General features: G+C 48.8%; 1 protein-coding gene across 2 annotated transcripts; it reads right to left on the bottom strand.

Moving 5' to 3' along the window:
* Positions 1-2580: 2580 nt before the first annotated feature.
* Upk3a (uroplakin 3A) lies at positions 2581-7865 on the bottom strand. 2 transcript variants are annotated; one of them, XM_034517260.2, is made up of 6 exons: positions 7737-7865; positions 6766-6921; positions 5488-5767; positions 4474-4556; positions 3709-3841; positions 2581-2887 (listed from the first exon to the last, which is right to left on the bottom strand). In XM_034517260.2, exons 1-6 carry the CDS (start codon positions 7786-7788, stop codon positions 2728-2730), a joined length of 864 nt encoding a protein of 287 aa, XP_034373151.1. In that variant the 5' UTR covers positions 7789-7865; the 3' UTR covers positions 2581-2727. The 2 variants fall into 2 exon arrangements, with proteins under 2 accessions (XP_034373151.1, XP_076767906.1); XM_076911791.1 differs by lacking the exon at positions 7737-7865 and adding an exon at positions 7218-7425.
* Positions 7866-15852: the final 7987 nt, after the last annotated feature.

Below are 15852 nucleotides of genomic sequence, written 5' to 3'. Positions count from 1 at the left end.
CATCAGGGGACCATCACAAGTCTGTGCAAGACTGCCATACTAATCAGCCACTCACAGGGTGGCTGGTGAGTGAGTGATGGGAACCTTCGATATGGTTTGGGAAGGGAGACCCGGGTGCCTGCATGGCCTGGTTGCTGTGAGCCTCAGTCCTTAGCTCTTTTCGTGGCCTGTGGTAATTTGAATGTGCTTGGCCCAGAGAGTGGCACTGTTAGGAGGTATGGCCTTGTTGGAGGAAGTGTGTCCCTGTGGGCATGAGCTTTAAGACCCTTGACCTAGCTGCCTGGAAGCCACTCTTCTGTCTGCCTTCAGATGAATATGCAGAACTCTCAGCAGCTCCTGCACCATGCATGGCCTGCTTGAATGCTGCCATGTTCCCTCCTTAATAATGGACTGAACCTCTGAACCTGTAAGCCAGCCCCAGTTAAATGTCTTTATGAGAGTTGCCTTGGTCATAGTGTCTGTTCTCAGCAGTTAAAACCCTAACTAAGGCCGGGCGGTGGTGGCGCACGCCTTTAATCCCAGCACTTGGGAGGCAGAGGCAGGCGGATTTCTGAGTTCGAGGCCAGCCTGGTCTACCGAGTGAGTTCCAGGACAGCCAAAGGCTATACAGAGAAACCCTGTCTTGAAAAACAAAAAAAACAAACAAAAAAAAAAAACAACAAAAAAAAAACAAAAAACAAAAAACAAAAACAAAACAAAAAAAAAAAAAAACAACAAAAAAAAAAACCCTAACTAAGACATGGCCAGAGATCTCAGGGCTGGACCTTACAGCCACACACACACACACACACACACACACACGCATCCCCTTTTCTCAACGGGTCTCACATGCAGCCCATATTGTCCTTAAACCAACTATGTTGCCCAAGATGATCTTGAACTCTTCCTGCCTCCTCTTCCCGAGCTCTGGGACTACACAGGTGTGCCAGCACACCAGTTCTGGGGTCTTTTATAAGAACATTGATCCCGGTGGTGAAGACACCACCTTCAACACCAAACACTCTCCAAGGGCTCCCATCCTAATATCACCCACTAAGAGTCAAGACTTCAACTTATGAGTTGAAGGTGAGAACCACGGACATGTATTGTTCTGCAGTTACCTGGGAAGAAGAGTCTAGTCACTGGGGCTACCACTATTTTGTATTTGTGTGTGTGTGTGTGTGTGTGTGTGTGTGTCTGTCTGTTGCTTCCTTCAGCTATAAATAACTTTTCTACTGTAAACAGCCCCAGAGCACCCCTTTCAGTGATGAGGGGTGGGCTGAGACTTGTTTTGCACACCCCAAACAGGGAAGCATCTTGGTATGTGCCTCAGAAAAGTGAGTCTTTTGAACCCAGACCCTGGTCAGGGACAGATCCTTCACACGCATGCATGAGCACAGGTAGACTTGGTGTCCTCCCTGCACATCATGAAGCCTCTTAGGCTTACTCTGTGACAATCTCATTCACTGACTTCTCACCTTCCTGCTGGTCTGGGGACCTAAAATGTCCATTACGTCGTTCAGTTGTCATGTGCTATTCGAACTCACTAGGAGGCTGGCTCTGGAAACTAGCTATCATCCCATCCTGTTTTAGATTCCAGCATGGTTAGCTAGAGTCCCCCAAAGCCCTTTGTCTGGGAATGGGCACCCCTCTAACTGACAGGAAGGGTGGAACAACTTGGATATAAACCATTCCAACAAGAGTTACTGTGGTTTATCCCAAGATATAAAAATGCCTGCAGTGGGGAAGGGAGCTGGAGGCTCAGCCATAGAGAAGACGCCAATTGGGAACTCCAGCTGACTGCCTCAACTTCCCCAGTCAGTTTCTGCTGGATGTTGACAGGGCTCACTTTGATGATGTCATCTCTCACTTGGAAGCCTCACCTGACAGAGTCCTCCACCCTGCCCAGGGCTCTCCATGGGAAGCCCAAGCTGACTGCTTAAAGGGCCTTCTTAGTTGATTTCCGCTGGCTATTTTCAGTGTCTGATTTGATAATGTTTTACCTATCTATCATCTGTCTCCTATCATTTACCTGTCTATTTATCTACCATCTATCCAACATCCATCCATTCACCTATATATCATCTATCTCTCTATTCATCATCTATCATCTGCCTATCATTTATCTACCTATGTATCATCTGCTTATCATCTATTTTATCTATTTTATCTATCTATCTATCTATCTATCTATCTATCTATCTATCTATCTATCTAGCTAGCTATCATCCCTATTCACGTACCTCTTGCTATTCAGTCTTTTATTTGGGCTTGCTATCCACCTCATGAACCCATTCATTCTAAACCAAAAGCAAAGATCATTCTCCAGAAGGCACAGAACAGAGCCATGAAGATGCTCTCCGGGAAAGTGGTTTAGGAAGCTGGGTCAGACTAGCCTTGTAACAGCCCAGAGCCGGCAGCACATTTAACAGATGGGGAGACCAAGACTCAGGGCTCAGAGCTGAGCAACACACACGTCCTCAAGCAGCTCTCGCCACCATAGTTTTGAACACAGTGTCCCCACCTCTTGAGACCCAGTGTCCAACCCTTTAGTGTGACATTACCCAATGTCCATCCCCTGCTTCTCTTTTCACTCAGACATTAACACTTAAGATTTTATTTAGCCTTTTCATGAAGTTGGACCAAGATGCCTTGTTTCACATCTTATCCAGTCAGGGCACAAACACCTTCACTGCCAACTGCAGCGCCAGGCTGAGAGGAGGCCATGGCCTGGAGCTGGGGTTTGCTTCAGTCTTGGAGCTTGCTGGAGAACACCTCAGCTCTGTCTAAGGGTGGGCCCCGGTTCACGGACGAGTAGGAAGGCTCAGAGGCCCCCAGGGTCTTGGGGACAGCCTCCTGAGTGATCTGTGAGTCATGTGTCGTTTCCCCATCAGAACTGCCCATGTCCCTGACACAGAGAGAAAGAGAGCCAGGATTAGGGAGCAAAGCAGACCTGGACTCCTCCAGTTACTCAGGGCCCTAACTTAGATATTACATTGTGTTCTAGAACATGATCTCAACAAGCCAGTATTTTTGGAGTCCTTGTATACTAGGCCTCAGGAATAAGGGAAGGGTCACCCTTCTTGATCTTATATAGCTATTGTCACATCTTTGAGCTGAAGAATTGGAGGCCATTGTTCCAAGTCCTCAGAGTGTCCTCCCTGATCATCAGGGAGGACAAGAATGATCACACAGAGAGGACAAGTCCAGGTGGAAGGCTGACTGGAGGAGGAGGCAGATACTCCGATCCTGAAAGAGGATCATGGGCAGAGCGAGGCCCATGGAATGAAGTAGGAAGACTCTGCCCTGAATATCCCCATTGCCTTCATTTTCCATATAGGAAAATCGAGACCCTGGACACCTTGCTAAGGTCACACAACTCCATCACAGCTAAAACTTGTCTCCTCTGTGGAGTGTTGACATTGAATCCAGAGCCTCCTACGTACTAGGCAAGTGCTATACCACTGAGCTACACTCCCAGCCCAAGAACTGAGATCTGAATGGGCTCACTGCCCTGACTGGGATGCACTTGAGTCCTTCCCTCTCCTGGGCCCCTCCCTTGCCAACTGAAGGGCGTGACCCTGAGATACCAAGGCTCTGCCTGCTCTCACCATGGCAGAGCCTTGCTTTCCCTCCCTGTCCTGTCTCAGAGGACCCGGACACTAAGCCTTTCCTGGGAGAATGTCACCCTGTCTCCAGGCTCCTTCTCTCCCAGCTGTCAGAACTCACACAAAGCTGAGGATGATGGCTCCAGCGAAACCCACGAGCAGGAAGAAGGGCAGGGAACCCAGAATGGACGTGATGACAATCATGCCTCCGCTTCGCCGTCCAGGCCACGTGTCGATGGCCAAGTACGGGGTGGCTGCAGAGGACCACAGGCCACTTAATCCCCAGAAAAAGCTCTACCCTGGGTCTTCTCCCAGGAACAGGCAAGGTGATCTCCTGCCTTGGCTACCTGGAATCCAGGGTGGCCTAGGAGCTCGGGCAGTAATTGCTCTTCCCAGGCTTTGACCCAGTGACCCTGCACTTCTCACCCCTTCTCAAAGTCTGAGTCTTTCTGGTGTCTTATCATTTTTGCATAAGGTTAGTGATTGTCACTTCTGGTGACATAGATGGCATACATATTGTCAACAAAATAAAGCTGAGCAAAGGGCTCAGAGGGGATGTGGCTCTGGATCTTTCTGGTTATTGTCACCTTGGAAACGATGAACAGGTCCTACAGTAAGCAAGTGACTTGTGGCACTGTCTATACTGAGTTCAACTCCAGTCTGGTGCCCCAGGTCTAAGCAGTCCCATATGCACACTGTCCCCAGAGGCCAACCCTTTAAGACTGGGTCCAGGAGTGCTGGGCCTACTGCCATCGTTAGGGTTCCTAGAGGAATCCCACCAGGCTAGCCAGGCTTGGAGATGTAGGTGCCCACTATGTGAAGGGCAAAGGCCGGGCTTAGAGCCTGGACTCAGCTCCAAGGATCTCACCCCCCAGCACACACTTACGCCGGTTGGTCCGGATAGGATCTGACCATAGGGTCTGGTCCTGCACCAAGCCTGTGGACATGTTGACGAGGACATATTTGAATCTGGAAGAAGATGAAGTAAGGGTGGCTTTCATCTAACCTGTGCACCCAGCCACAGGAAACAGGAGGAAGGAGAACCATAAGGAGCACACAGGAAGTCTTCTAGGAGACAGCCACTGTGTGATGTCAGGACAACGGAAGGATGCTAAACTTGACCACATATCCCCTAGATCCTCCCCATTTGGTAGCATCTGCTCTGGGAAGCCCTCATGCTTGGGGTTCTTGCTCAGCCTTCCTCTGGGAGCACCCCCTTTTATTTTATGTACCTGTAGCATCCCTGCTGGGTGTTAATTCACACATCCCCTTAGCAGCTCTGGTCCTTGGGGTTCACAAAGAGAATTTAGAAAACCAGCCCAATAGCATCCATCGGCAGCACCAGTTCCCTTGAATCAGGGCTATGTTTTAGGTGCAAGAGTCCCCAAACAAGCTAATCAGAAGAGAAGACCCAGAGAGACAGTCAGCTCTATAGGCCACTTAAGTCCCAGTTTAGACAGTGGACTGGATAGCCTGGGGACCAATTCATCTACAGCCTGTAGATTAGTGACCCTTAAAATTAAAGCCCCCTTAGGTAGCTGTGACTGTAGCTCAGTGGAAGGGCACATGTTCAGGCTGTGAGAAGCCATGGCAGCACAGGGGGTCAAGCCTAGCCTGGGCTACATGAAAGCCTGTCTCAAAGCAAAGGAGGGGGTGAGGAGGAGAAAGGCAAGGAGGGAAGGAGGGAAGGAGAGAGGTTGGAAGGAAAGAGGAAATGGAAGACAGGATGGATTTCAAACTGTTTCCAGAGCAAGGTGCCAAGCAAGGCCCTGTTGGGTCTCTGGGTACCTGCTGCAAATCAGGAAGCCCACCTTCCCTGACACCTGATCCCTGAGCAAAAGCTTCCCCCATTTTGTCCCCCTCTTGGGTCTTCCGTCTTCCCACAGCTACTGACACCCACCTGTACTCAGTGGCTGCTGTCAGGGGTGGGTCGCAGAGGCCCTGGAAGTTGGGGTCCCAAAAGCAGGTCCCGTTGTTGCCCACCCTGACTAGGTATGCATTCAGGATCTCTGAGGCCTGGGTCATATCTCCAACAGCATCCAGGCTGGGCAGGTCACCACAAGGGGTCAGATCAAAGGCCGCAGCTTTGTAGGGGCCTGACCTCCCACCCTGGGTTTGCCGAAAGGTGTTGCTCAGGGGAATGCCAGCACTGTCCTGTACAGATACATTCCCGGACATGGCTGCAGAGATGATGCAGGAAGTCAAGACCCTGGTTACTCCAACTCAGCAGCAAGCACTCAGTCACCCATCAAACACCCAAGTCCAAATCTGTCCAGGTTGGTGCTGGGCACTAGGATGATTGGCACATGCTCTGGTTAAAACAGTGCAGCTGCCTGGGGGGCACCACACTGTGAGGTACTGGATCCATCTCTCACTCAGTCTGTCTTGCAGTGTCCCTTCAGCTCAACAAACCTCTGCCACCTGTAGCTGGCAGCCCTGGATTCCTTCCTCTACAAAATGGGAAGGGCTGGGATAATGCTAAGGTGGGTGTGGCCAGACCCATATCGGGTCTCACGTTTTCTCTTTACTTCCTGGGTGACCTTGGACTAATCACTTGACATCTCTGGCCTTGGACTTCCATGAAACAGAAAATAGCCCAGGATAGTCACAGATTGGGCACAAGTAGGCAGTAATAGAGGCCTGCTGACAGGATGGGATGCTGGAGACATTAAAAGGCTGTTACTGGGTAGCTGGTCCCCAAACCCAGGAGCTTGCATCAAAGGGGTGTGGTTTGGGTCATGGGGAGCAATCCTGGGGAAAACCCTGAAACTACCTAGGCTCAAAGGCCAGTGAGATCAGAATGGAGCTGTCAGAGCCTCAGAGAGGGACCCCACCCCTTCATCCCCTACTTTACCATAATACCCTGCATGCTGCTTACAGACAGTGCCTCTAAAGTGGACAAGGCAGCTGGTGCTAGGCGGGTACTCGGAAATGGGTGTGGCTCCCTCCCACCAACCTGGCAAGGGCAGTCTGGGGCCACAGCCACAGTGGTGTCAGTGTGTGTGTGTGTGTGTATGTGTGTGTGTGTGTGTGTGTGTGTGTGTGTGTGTGTGTGTGTGTGTGTGAAATGATGAGCAAGGACATCCTGGACCTTCACAGACATGTAATAGCCCATCCTCCACCTCCCTCCTTCCTGTAGACTGTTAAGGGCCCTTTTGGAAGGAAGCGGGTTCCTTACCTGAGTCTACCATGGCGTAGAGGTAAACCTCGTAAGAGCCGCTGAGCGGCTCTGAGCTATCGAACATGCACAGAGGCTTCTCCAAGGCCACGGTGGTGAGGGTAGGGTTGTTGGTGGCAAACGTCACACTGGCCAGTTGGGGCTGGAGGTTCACAGCTGTGGAGGCAATGAGGGTAGGAGCTGACCTCTGGGCACGGAACTCATACAGCACTTGCTGCAGGTTCAGCACTGGGTTTGGTTCTCCCAGTGGGTCATCCCATGAACTTCTCTCAGAGATAATCAGTGCTCCTGTGCCCACCTTGCTGGTCATTCTGGGCAGACACATCCCTACTCCACCCCAGCCAGACAGCTGCTGCCCTCTAGCTGTCTCCATAAGGTCTCTCTGCCCCCACGGACCCTCCCCCTTACACCCCCACGCTCTTTACTTGAACGGTCTACCCTAACAAGCAAACCTCATCCATTTCTCCTTTCTCTCGGACCCATTGCGGCTCCCCATTGGCTTCCCACGTAGTCTAGTTTCTCAGGAAAGACAGTGAGGTCCTAAATTTCAGGGCTTTTCCTTGTCTACTCTCAGCTTCAACCCTTACAGGCTTCCCCTTACTGCCTGCCTCAGCTGCAAGGATCAACCTCCAATTCCAGGATGGACTATTCTTCCCACTCCAGGAACTTGCGGCTCTACCTCCCCTCCTCCCCCCCCCCCTCAGTTCAGGGGTCACCATAGGACTGAGCGGGTCTGCTCTCTGCAGCCCCTGTGTGGTGTTCTCTAGCAACACCCATCACAGGGCTGAGGCCAACCCAGGGGTGGGCGCTGGGATTCCCATCAGTTTCTATTACTACAACTGCTAACATCCGTGTTCCTAATGCAGGTACCTATATCTGGACCCCCTAAATAAGAATCCCAGTGCCACTCCTTGTCTCCACTCCCCTCAGGCCTCCCTGGACACGCCCCGGTGTTCTCATCCCTGGCTTACTCCAGCCACACCGCAGGCATCCGAGGGCCAGGAGGGCCCAGAGCAGGAGCATCGCCTGAGATGAGCCTTCAAGATGCACTCAGCCTGTTAGCGCGCACCTGGCCCTTGCAGCTTCGCTCACCTGCCACCAGCAAAGGCATGCCCCGCCCCTCTCAAGCGGACCAATCCAAAGCCTCTCCTTGAGATATTTGCATATAGTCCCGCCCAGGGCTCCTCCCACCAGTGCTGCGCTTAGGACCAACAACTGAAGCTCTGGTCCTTCTCTGGGTCTTCTGCAAAGCTCCTAAGGTGTGCTGAAACTGAGCTGAGACTTTCGCAGTGTTGTCTGAGCTAACCCAATCTTTGGAACCTCAATTTCTATACTGCAGAGATGCTAATTCTCACAAGCATGAGCCCATACTATGTGCCAGATACTGATAAAATTAACAATCACGGGAAAATGAAGTCCTGGATGATGGCTCTTTCTATTCACAGGCCATGCAAGACAGAGGCCCAGAGAGTCAGGAACTGGGCAGGAACCTCTTCCTGAGAGGCAGCGGACGATAGTGATGGTGGACTGGAGTGCAGCTCAGTGGTAGATGCTTGCTTGGTCCAAGTAAGGCCCTGGGTCCCCTCAGCAAAACTGAAGGGGAGGGCAGAGTAGAAGGAAACCTGCCCCTTTGTGCTGCACCTCTCCAGCTGATGGCTCCTTGAACAGCTACCCAGCCACTGCTGTCAGAACTCTTTGAAGTGGATCGTGAATGCAAACTTCCCTGGCCCTATGAGAAACACACGACCCTAGAAATACAGCGTGCCCTAGGTATGCCCTGGGTGAAGAGTGGAAGGGTTATGGGACCCTAATCAGTGGTGGGAACAACAAACAAAGTTTTCCCATGAAGCAAGGTGTCTTGACCCACAGCAGGACTCCCTGCTGTTGAGTAAGGGGCATTCTTGTTATGACCAACGAGAATGGGGTAGGGGACTTGTAAGTGTGTTCACAGATACCTTGTGGAAAGATGTCAATCTGAATGTTCTCAACTTGATTACTGGGGGGTGAGGGGCGCTATTTTTAGATTGACAGATACTACAGTGCTTCTGCTGCTGGAGACCAAAAGAGCTAGCAAAAATGTGCCAACTTTTGATCTCTCTAAAGAAGATGATGCCAGCCAACATGTTGTCAGGAAGCCCTTAAATGCACCCAAGTCTCTGTGTCTTGTCACTCCATGTGTCCTGCAACACAAATGCCGACGTCTTGCGCTGAAGAAATGATACACTAAAGAAAACAAGGAGGAGGCTGCAGAGAATGAAAGAAGCCACAGAGGAAAACTGCCAGGAACAGATCGCCAGAAGGCATAGGCTGTACGTAGCATCTGCTTCTAAGTCTCAGTCCAGTCAAATGTAAATCTTTAAGAGTAACAGATAAATGATCAGACCTTGAAAAACTGGAGAGGAAAATGATGGGGTCCTCACCTAAATCCATCAGTTCCTTTCAGTGTCAGGAATCTGTGCACATCTCCAAAGGCATCTTTTTCTTTTTTTAAGAGTTATTTATTTTTTTATTTATATGAGTACACTGAAGCTGTCTTCAGACACACACCAGAAGAGGGCATCGAATCCCATTACAGATGGTTGTGAGCCACCATGTGGTTGCTGGGAATTGAACTCAGGACCTCTGGCAGAGCAGTCAGTGCTCTTAACCATCTCCATCTCTCCAGCCCTCCAAAGGCATCTTAAATCAATTTTTATATGTAAGACATAGGAGTGAACAAGCATGAGCAGGGGGGCCAGTAAATCAATAAAGTGGGGAACGGATGCTATGATCATCTGTGTGAAAACTGGATCTGGGTGAATTTGCAACCAGTTTTCTCAGACCCTTCTTAGAGAAGACCTTAAGAACAGAGTCTTGAGATAGAGCCCAGGATTTTCCTAGGAAGTTGTTGGTAATGGGGGCGGGAGAGCAAGCCTGTGATATCCTAGCACTGAAGATGTGCTCACTAGAGAATGAGGAAGATTTGGAATGCAGAAAGAACTCTATGGAGCAGAATAGGACAAGGAAGATGGACCAGCTGGTAAAGTGCTTGCCTTGTAAGCACAGGACCTGAGTTCAAATTCCCAGCACCCATGGAAACAGCCAGGCAGAGTGGCACACCTAGAATCCCACACCCCAGGGCTGGGGAAGCGGGGACAGAAGGACCCCTGGGATTTTCTGACTGTCTCAAAAAATATGAGGATAAAGAGGAAGACACCTGATGTTTTGACATCTTGCCTGCACATGCAAACATATGCACATGTACATACTTGGAACACATACACAGACAGACAGACAGACAGACAGACAGACAGACACACACACACACACACACAGACACACACACACACACACACACACACAAATAAATAAGCAAAATGATGTGGTTTTGTTCTTGTTTTTTACTTTTTCTGACCACTTAAAGAGCTTTGCTTTACCTCCTCTACCCTCTAACACTCACCCCTGCAGAGAACAAAGTTCAAATGCTTACATTCTGAAATCCTCTTCTTGCCAAAGACTCCCTGGCCCCTTGGAGAGGGGCTAACTCCAGCCTGGGAAGGGCAAGGCAAGAAGAGCTAGGAATTTGCAGTCAATTAAAGAATGCTGAACACATGTCAAAGTAGCCAGTCTGGACCGGTTGGAAGAGGTGCCCATCGCCCGAGCTGGGGAACTTTGAGCACAAAATAAACAAAGGCAGTAATTTTACATTTAGCCCATTTGATAAAATACAAGTCTGTGAGTCAATACTGATTCTGTACAGAGATGTAGAGATACTGGCTTAGTGCAGTGACCCAGCTGGGCACCAGACAGACAGACTGCATGTGCTTCCTAGACTCACAGCAGCAAGGACTCAAAGGCACCTACGCAGTGCCCTGCCAGCAGAGTTTAACCTGGGTCTACTTGGCAGGAAGCAAACAGACAGATCCAAACTGGGGGCCTATCTGCCAGACAACAGGCCACACGGTTGTCTGTGTCCCAAAAAGACAAAGGACAAAGCAAGACAGAGGCTGACTGAGGAAGACTGGGGGCACATAGACCCTACACACACAAAAAATTTCTGGTTTATTCATCTAAAAACAAGCAGCCAGACCAGGCATAGTGGCACATGCCTGGAGTTTCAACACTTGGAAGGAGAAATCAGGAGAAACTCGAGTTTGAGGCCAGCTTGAGCTGCCTGAATCTCCATATCCAAAGTCTGGGACTGTAGCTCAGTGGTAGAGCACTTGCCTAGCGTGCACAAGGCCCGTTTTTGCCTCTGGTACCACACAGATGTGCATACTGGTGCATACACAGATGCACACACACAGCAATGCATAGTGTACACTATTATAATCACTGTAACGAGAAAAATTATCAGCATGGATATTAGATAGCAATAGTGCATAGGACTTAAATCTCTAGGCCAGTGAGATGGCTCAGGCAGTGGGGAAAGGTGGTTGCTTCTAAGCCTGATAACCCAGATTCTTGAGATCCACATGGCAGTGAAATGGGCCTGAAACAGACAGGGTTTCTCTGTGTAGTCCTGGCTGTCCTAGAACTTGCTCTGTAAACCAGGCTAATCTTGAACTCAAAATCCTCTGTCTCTGCCTCCCAAGTGCTGGAATTAAGGGTATGTGCTATCACCTCTTGGCCAGATGCAAATATTCTAAAAAGGCCTGTGTCCTTCACTCTGACTGTAGGACTATTGGGACAATGAACCCCAAGAAACTGGAATCCCCCTAGGAATCTCATGCTGAGAGATGAGAAAGAGCCTATAGCCTGGGGTTGACCTGAGGCAACACTTCTCTCCAGGACAGAAGCTCCAAACTTGTCAACCTACCTTATAGAAGTGACAGCAATAGATCAATGGTGTGTGGGACCTTGTCCCAGACTATTTATCTGCATAGCGTTAGCCTTTGCTTAAACTCTAACCTTACTTTAGGACCCTAAATGAACCTGGGGCCACTGAATCTCTTTGTCCCACTACCCACTGCACTTATGGTGAATACGTGTTTGTTTTGCCTTTGGATATTAATTTGGCAGCTTTAAATGCCTTATGAATGACAAGTGCTTGAATCTGACTTGTTGGGGCACAGTCTGTGTCCCCTAATCTGGTAATGGTAAAATGGGAAAGCTGCCAACCACAACACTGTGGCAACTATATACCTCTCACTCCAAATAGTAAATATGAAGTGCCCACTAAGTAACTCTCACTTGCCTAGAACCTGTGATGTGAACCAGGCTGCCCTTGAACGCAGAGGGATCCACCGGCTTCTGCCTCCTGAGTGCTGGGATTAAAGGCAAGAATGACTAAAGGTATTCACGGGCACGCCTAACATGGAAAAGTGACTTTTCCTTATTCTTGTAAAGATGTTCAATTTTTATAGTGCTGGTGTAGTTATGTGAGAGGCCACACAGGCTTGGGGACAAGGGTGAAGTATCCTGAGTCAGACCGGATGGGAGAGAGGATAAAGGAAGTGTAACATTGTGTCAACAGTTGTAAATGGAGAAGACTTTGCACACTGCTGTTCTTGCAGCGGTCCTGCAGGCTTGACATTTTCAGTATCAGATTGTTGTGGGGGAAGGGCTGGGCCTGTAGCTCAGTGGCAGAGCGCTTGCCTAGCATGCCTGAGACTCTGGGTTCACCCCCAGAAATTAAAAAAGGGGATGGTAGGGGAGGTTGGGGGATGTTCTGTGCTCTCCCTTCTCTGGAGCTCAGGTCCTTCTGTGAATGGGGTGGGTTGGACACCCCTGGGCTCTGACCTACAAGGTAGACAGTTTACCCTGGACACCTAGAAAGTACTCAACAACGGACGCTCCAGAGCAGAGGTGGGGTTTTCTAAAGGAGTTTTCAGGGGCTGACATTTCTGGCTTTGTGACTGTTTGTGCACCTGGACTCTTCCGCGGTCCACGGGGTCGATCTCACTGGTGAGAGAGAACAAGCCTGCAATCCCCTGAATTCTCCAGGTCCCGCTGTTTCCTATGAGAAAAACAAACAGAACATCTTCTCAACAGTCCCTTTGCCCAAATAAGGAGCGAGCTTTGGGAAAAAAAAATGTTGAAATAATAATCCACAAAGGCCCACGCATGCTCAGCAAAATAAACAAAGCAAGTACTCCTCGGGTCTGAGATCAGGTCTCCTCTTCAAAGCCTCCTGCTTTGGTGCTTGGCTGGGAGATTCAGGGGAAATGTTGTCAGCAAGTTCACTTGGGGGTCATCAGTGCTGGTCTCAGCGGAGGAGCCAATGAAAAGAGGATTTCTAGCCAAGTGCGACTCAATGCCAGAGCGCCACAAAAGACAGAAAGAACCAGCCTTGATAACCGTAGCCACGCCCCCATGTAAACCCTTCAAAAATTTCTGTAAAGTAATAATATCTTGGTTTGTTTTGGTTGTTGTTGTTGTGTTTTGGTGTTTTGTTTGTTTGTTTGGTTGGTTGGGTTTTTTTTTTTTTTTTTTTTTTTTGTTTTTTTTTTTTATTTTTTTTTTTTTTTTTTTTTTTTTTTTTTTTTTTTTTTTTTTTTTTTTTTTTTTTTTTTTGGAGACAGGGTTTCTCTGTGTAGTCCTGGCTGTCCTGGAACTCACTCTGTAGATCAGGCTGTTGTTTTGTTTTTAATTTGAGACCGTGTCAGTATGTAACCCTGGATGACCTGGAACTCACTATGTAGATAGACCATGCTGGCTTTGAACTCACAGAGTTCATCTTCAGCTTCTGCTTCTGCCTCTGCATCTTGATTCCTTTGTATTCTGAGTTGTGGCGTTAAAGGTGTACGCCACTAAGCCCTGGATTTTTTTTTTTTTTCCCTCTAGGCTTTTGTTTGTTTTGTTTTTTTCTGACAAATCCCAGGTCTCACTTGGCTGGCTGGCCTCAAATTCTGTCTGGAAGGAAAGATGACCTTGAACGTCTGACGGCTTGCTTACTTAGCAGCTCGATGTAAATCTGGCAGGAGATGAAGACCAGAGAATCACATGTTCAGTTCATTTTTCCCTTTTTAATCAGAGACTCCAAGTTGCTGGGCTTCATTCCACTCAACTTGAATTACATACCAGGATGCAGCTGACAGACTTCCTGAACCCTGGCCTTCTGAGCCAGTATGAGGGGAACAGGAAGTTCAGTGCTGGGAAAGGTTTTAAACCTAGCCCCACCCTGGGCAGCCTCATTTGAGTTCAACGGCGTGGAAATTTTTGCCCCTGGACTGTTTCTCCAATAGCCATAAGGACCTGTTTCACGGGTTTTACAAACTAAGGAGGCTGCAGTGATGTTGGGTGATGCTGGCTTTCAGGGTTGGTCTCTGACTCTGGGGACATGGAGGCTGTGGGATTCTGCCACTCTAAGACAACAAGAAGACACTGTGGGAAACAGGGATCTTCACTAAGGACCACACTAAGTGTTCTGGAGACTCAGAGTAGGGAAATCAAAAAGGCAGAAATGGCCGGTGGGCCCATTTGGAGTGAAACTGGTATTTATATTCCTAATATGTTTCCCTTTCCCCTTGAATTCCTCACTCTCGATGGCTGAGTTCTTCAGGGAGGTACAATCTTTCCAGTGTCTAGCATTACTCTTTCCCCAGAGGCTCCATCCTATCAGTTCAGGACACAAAGCCTAACCTAATGCATATCCCGGGGCTCAAAATTCCCCTTTTCTTATCATGGGCTCAGTTACAGAGCCCCACTGTCCTCAGCTTTGAACCCTAAGATAAACCCAACATTTATACATGTAGGAACCAGCCATGGAAGATATGGGCCTAGTGCCTCCTGCATGTCCTGATTCTCCTGAGCTCTAACTCATGTTATGTGGAGAATAGGCCATAATGGTTTGTCTCTCACAACCCAAGGAAAGAAACTCAAAGTTCCAGGCTTCAGATGGTCACAAGTCTTTCTCTGAGTGACTGTATGTGGTTCTAAACAATCTCATCTCTCTCTTGGGGCTCAACATTCAAAATTCACCCACAAACTCTCTGATAGCACAGCACTTAAAAACATGTATGGCTTGGGCTGGAGAGATGACTCAGCAGTTAAGAGCACTGGCTGCTCTTCCAGAGGACCTGGGTTCAAATCCCTGTACCCACATGGCAGCTCACAACTCTATACCTTCAGTTCCAGGGACTCCGACTCCCTCACACAGACCCACGTACAAACAAAACACCAATGCACATGAAATAAACATAAATTAAAGAACGAAAGGCAAAAAAACATGTATGGCTCTTGCAGAGGACCCAAGTTCAGTTGTTAGCCATGGGAGAGTCAGTGTCTAGAGTCAGCATCACTGTTCCAAGCAGCTCCTGTAGGGAGAACTATCTTGCCAGCAGTGGGTCTTTCATAGCCAAGAGCAAGAAGAACCCCTCCAGGGCGGAGACAGGTGCTTGTGACAGTGACCGCTTGTCCTGTGAGGTATGTAAGCTTATTAGTACCAGCTGAGTGAATATGTAAGTTTTTTTTTTTTTTTAATCAGTACAGAAAGACTAGGAAGAAACTCTTTGCCTGTGGTGATATGAAACACCTTTAATCCCAGCACTCAGGAAGCAGAGGCAGGTAGATTTCTGAGCTTGAGGCCAACCTGGTCTACAAAGTGAGTTTCAGGACAACCAGGGCTACATTAAGAAACTCTGTCTCAAAAAACAACATAATAACAAAGAGACAACAACAACAAAAAAGAAGCTCTATGTAAGCATCGAGTTCATCTCGGGTCAAACCAGACACGGGTGCAGGCTGGCCCTGGAGCAGAAGGGAGGGGTGTTTGTAAGTATATTTTGAGACCTCTGCCAACAGGTCACTTGCCATTGATGGATTCCATGCAGAGTTCAAATAAGAGGATATCAGGATCCAGATCTGGCTGGAGGAGTCAAAGGGTAGCACTGGAACCTGCTAACTGACATAGGACTGGGGTGACCCCAGATAAGGGGTGGGAATCAAACACCTACAGTTCCCCTTTGTACAGTAGAGGACCTGGATTCCAGAGGTGGAGGTCAGATGTCAGTGGTTTTCTCATGCCTGTGTCAAATCTGGGGATCAAGAGCTGAATCTCCAACCAGGGGCAGTCCCTGGAGGCAGCTTCTCCTGAGCAATGGCCACAGGTTGTGCTGAATAAAAGCCTGATTTTAAGTATCATTTATGCACCCGTCATACCTGCTG

This window comes from Arvicanthis niloticus, chromosome 13 (assembly GCF_011762505.2).
Source record: "Arvicanthis niloticus isolate mArvNil1 chromosome 13, mArvNil1.pat.X, whole genome shotgun sequence".
Classification (NCBI taxonomy): domain Eukaryota; kingdom Metazoa; phylum Chordata; class Mammalia; order Rodentia; family Muridae; genus Arvicanthis; species Arvicanthis niloticus.
Note: the sequence above shows the minus strand (reverse complement) of the source record. Positions and strands in the feature narration are given on the sequence as shown.

Excerpts from the sequence above, each read along its gene's own strand:
- Upk3a (XM_034517260.2), bottom strand. The coding sequence starts at position 7,788 with ATGCTCCTGCTCTGGGCCCTCCTGGCCCTCGGATGCCTGCGGTGTGGC. Across the intron at positions 4,557-5,487 it reads ACAGCAGCCACTGAGTACAG|ATTCAAATATGTCCTCGTCA; the intron begins GTGGGTGTCAGT and ends ATCTTCTTCCAG. Across the intron at positions 3,842-4,473 it reads TCCTATCCGGACCAACCGGC|CCACCCCGTACTTGGCCATC; the intron begins GTAAGTGTGTGC and ends GGTCCTCTGCAG.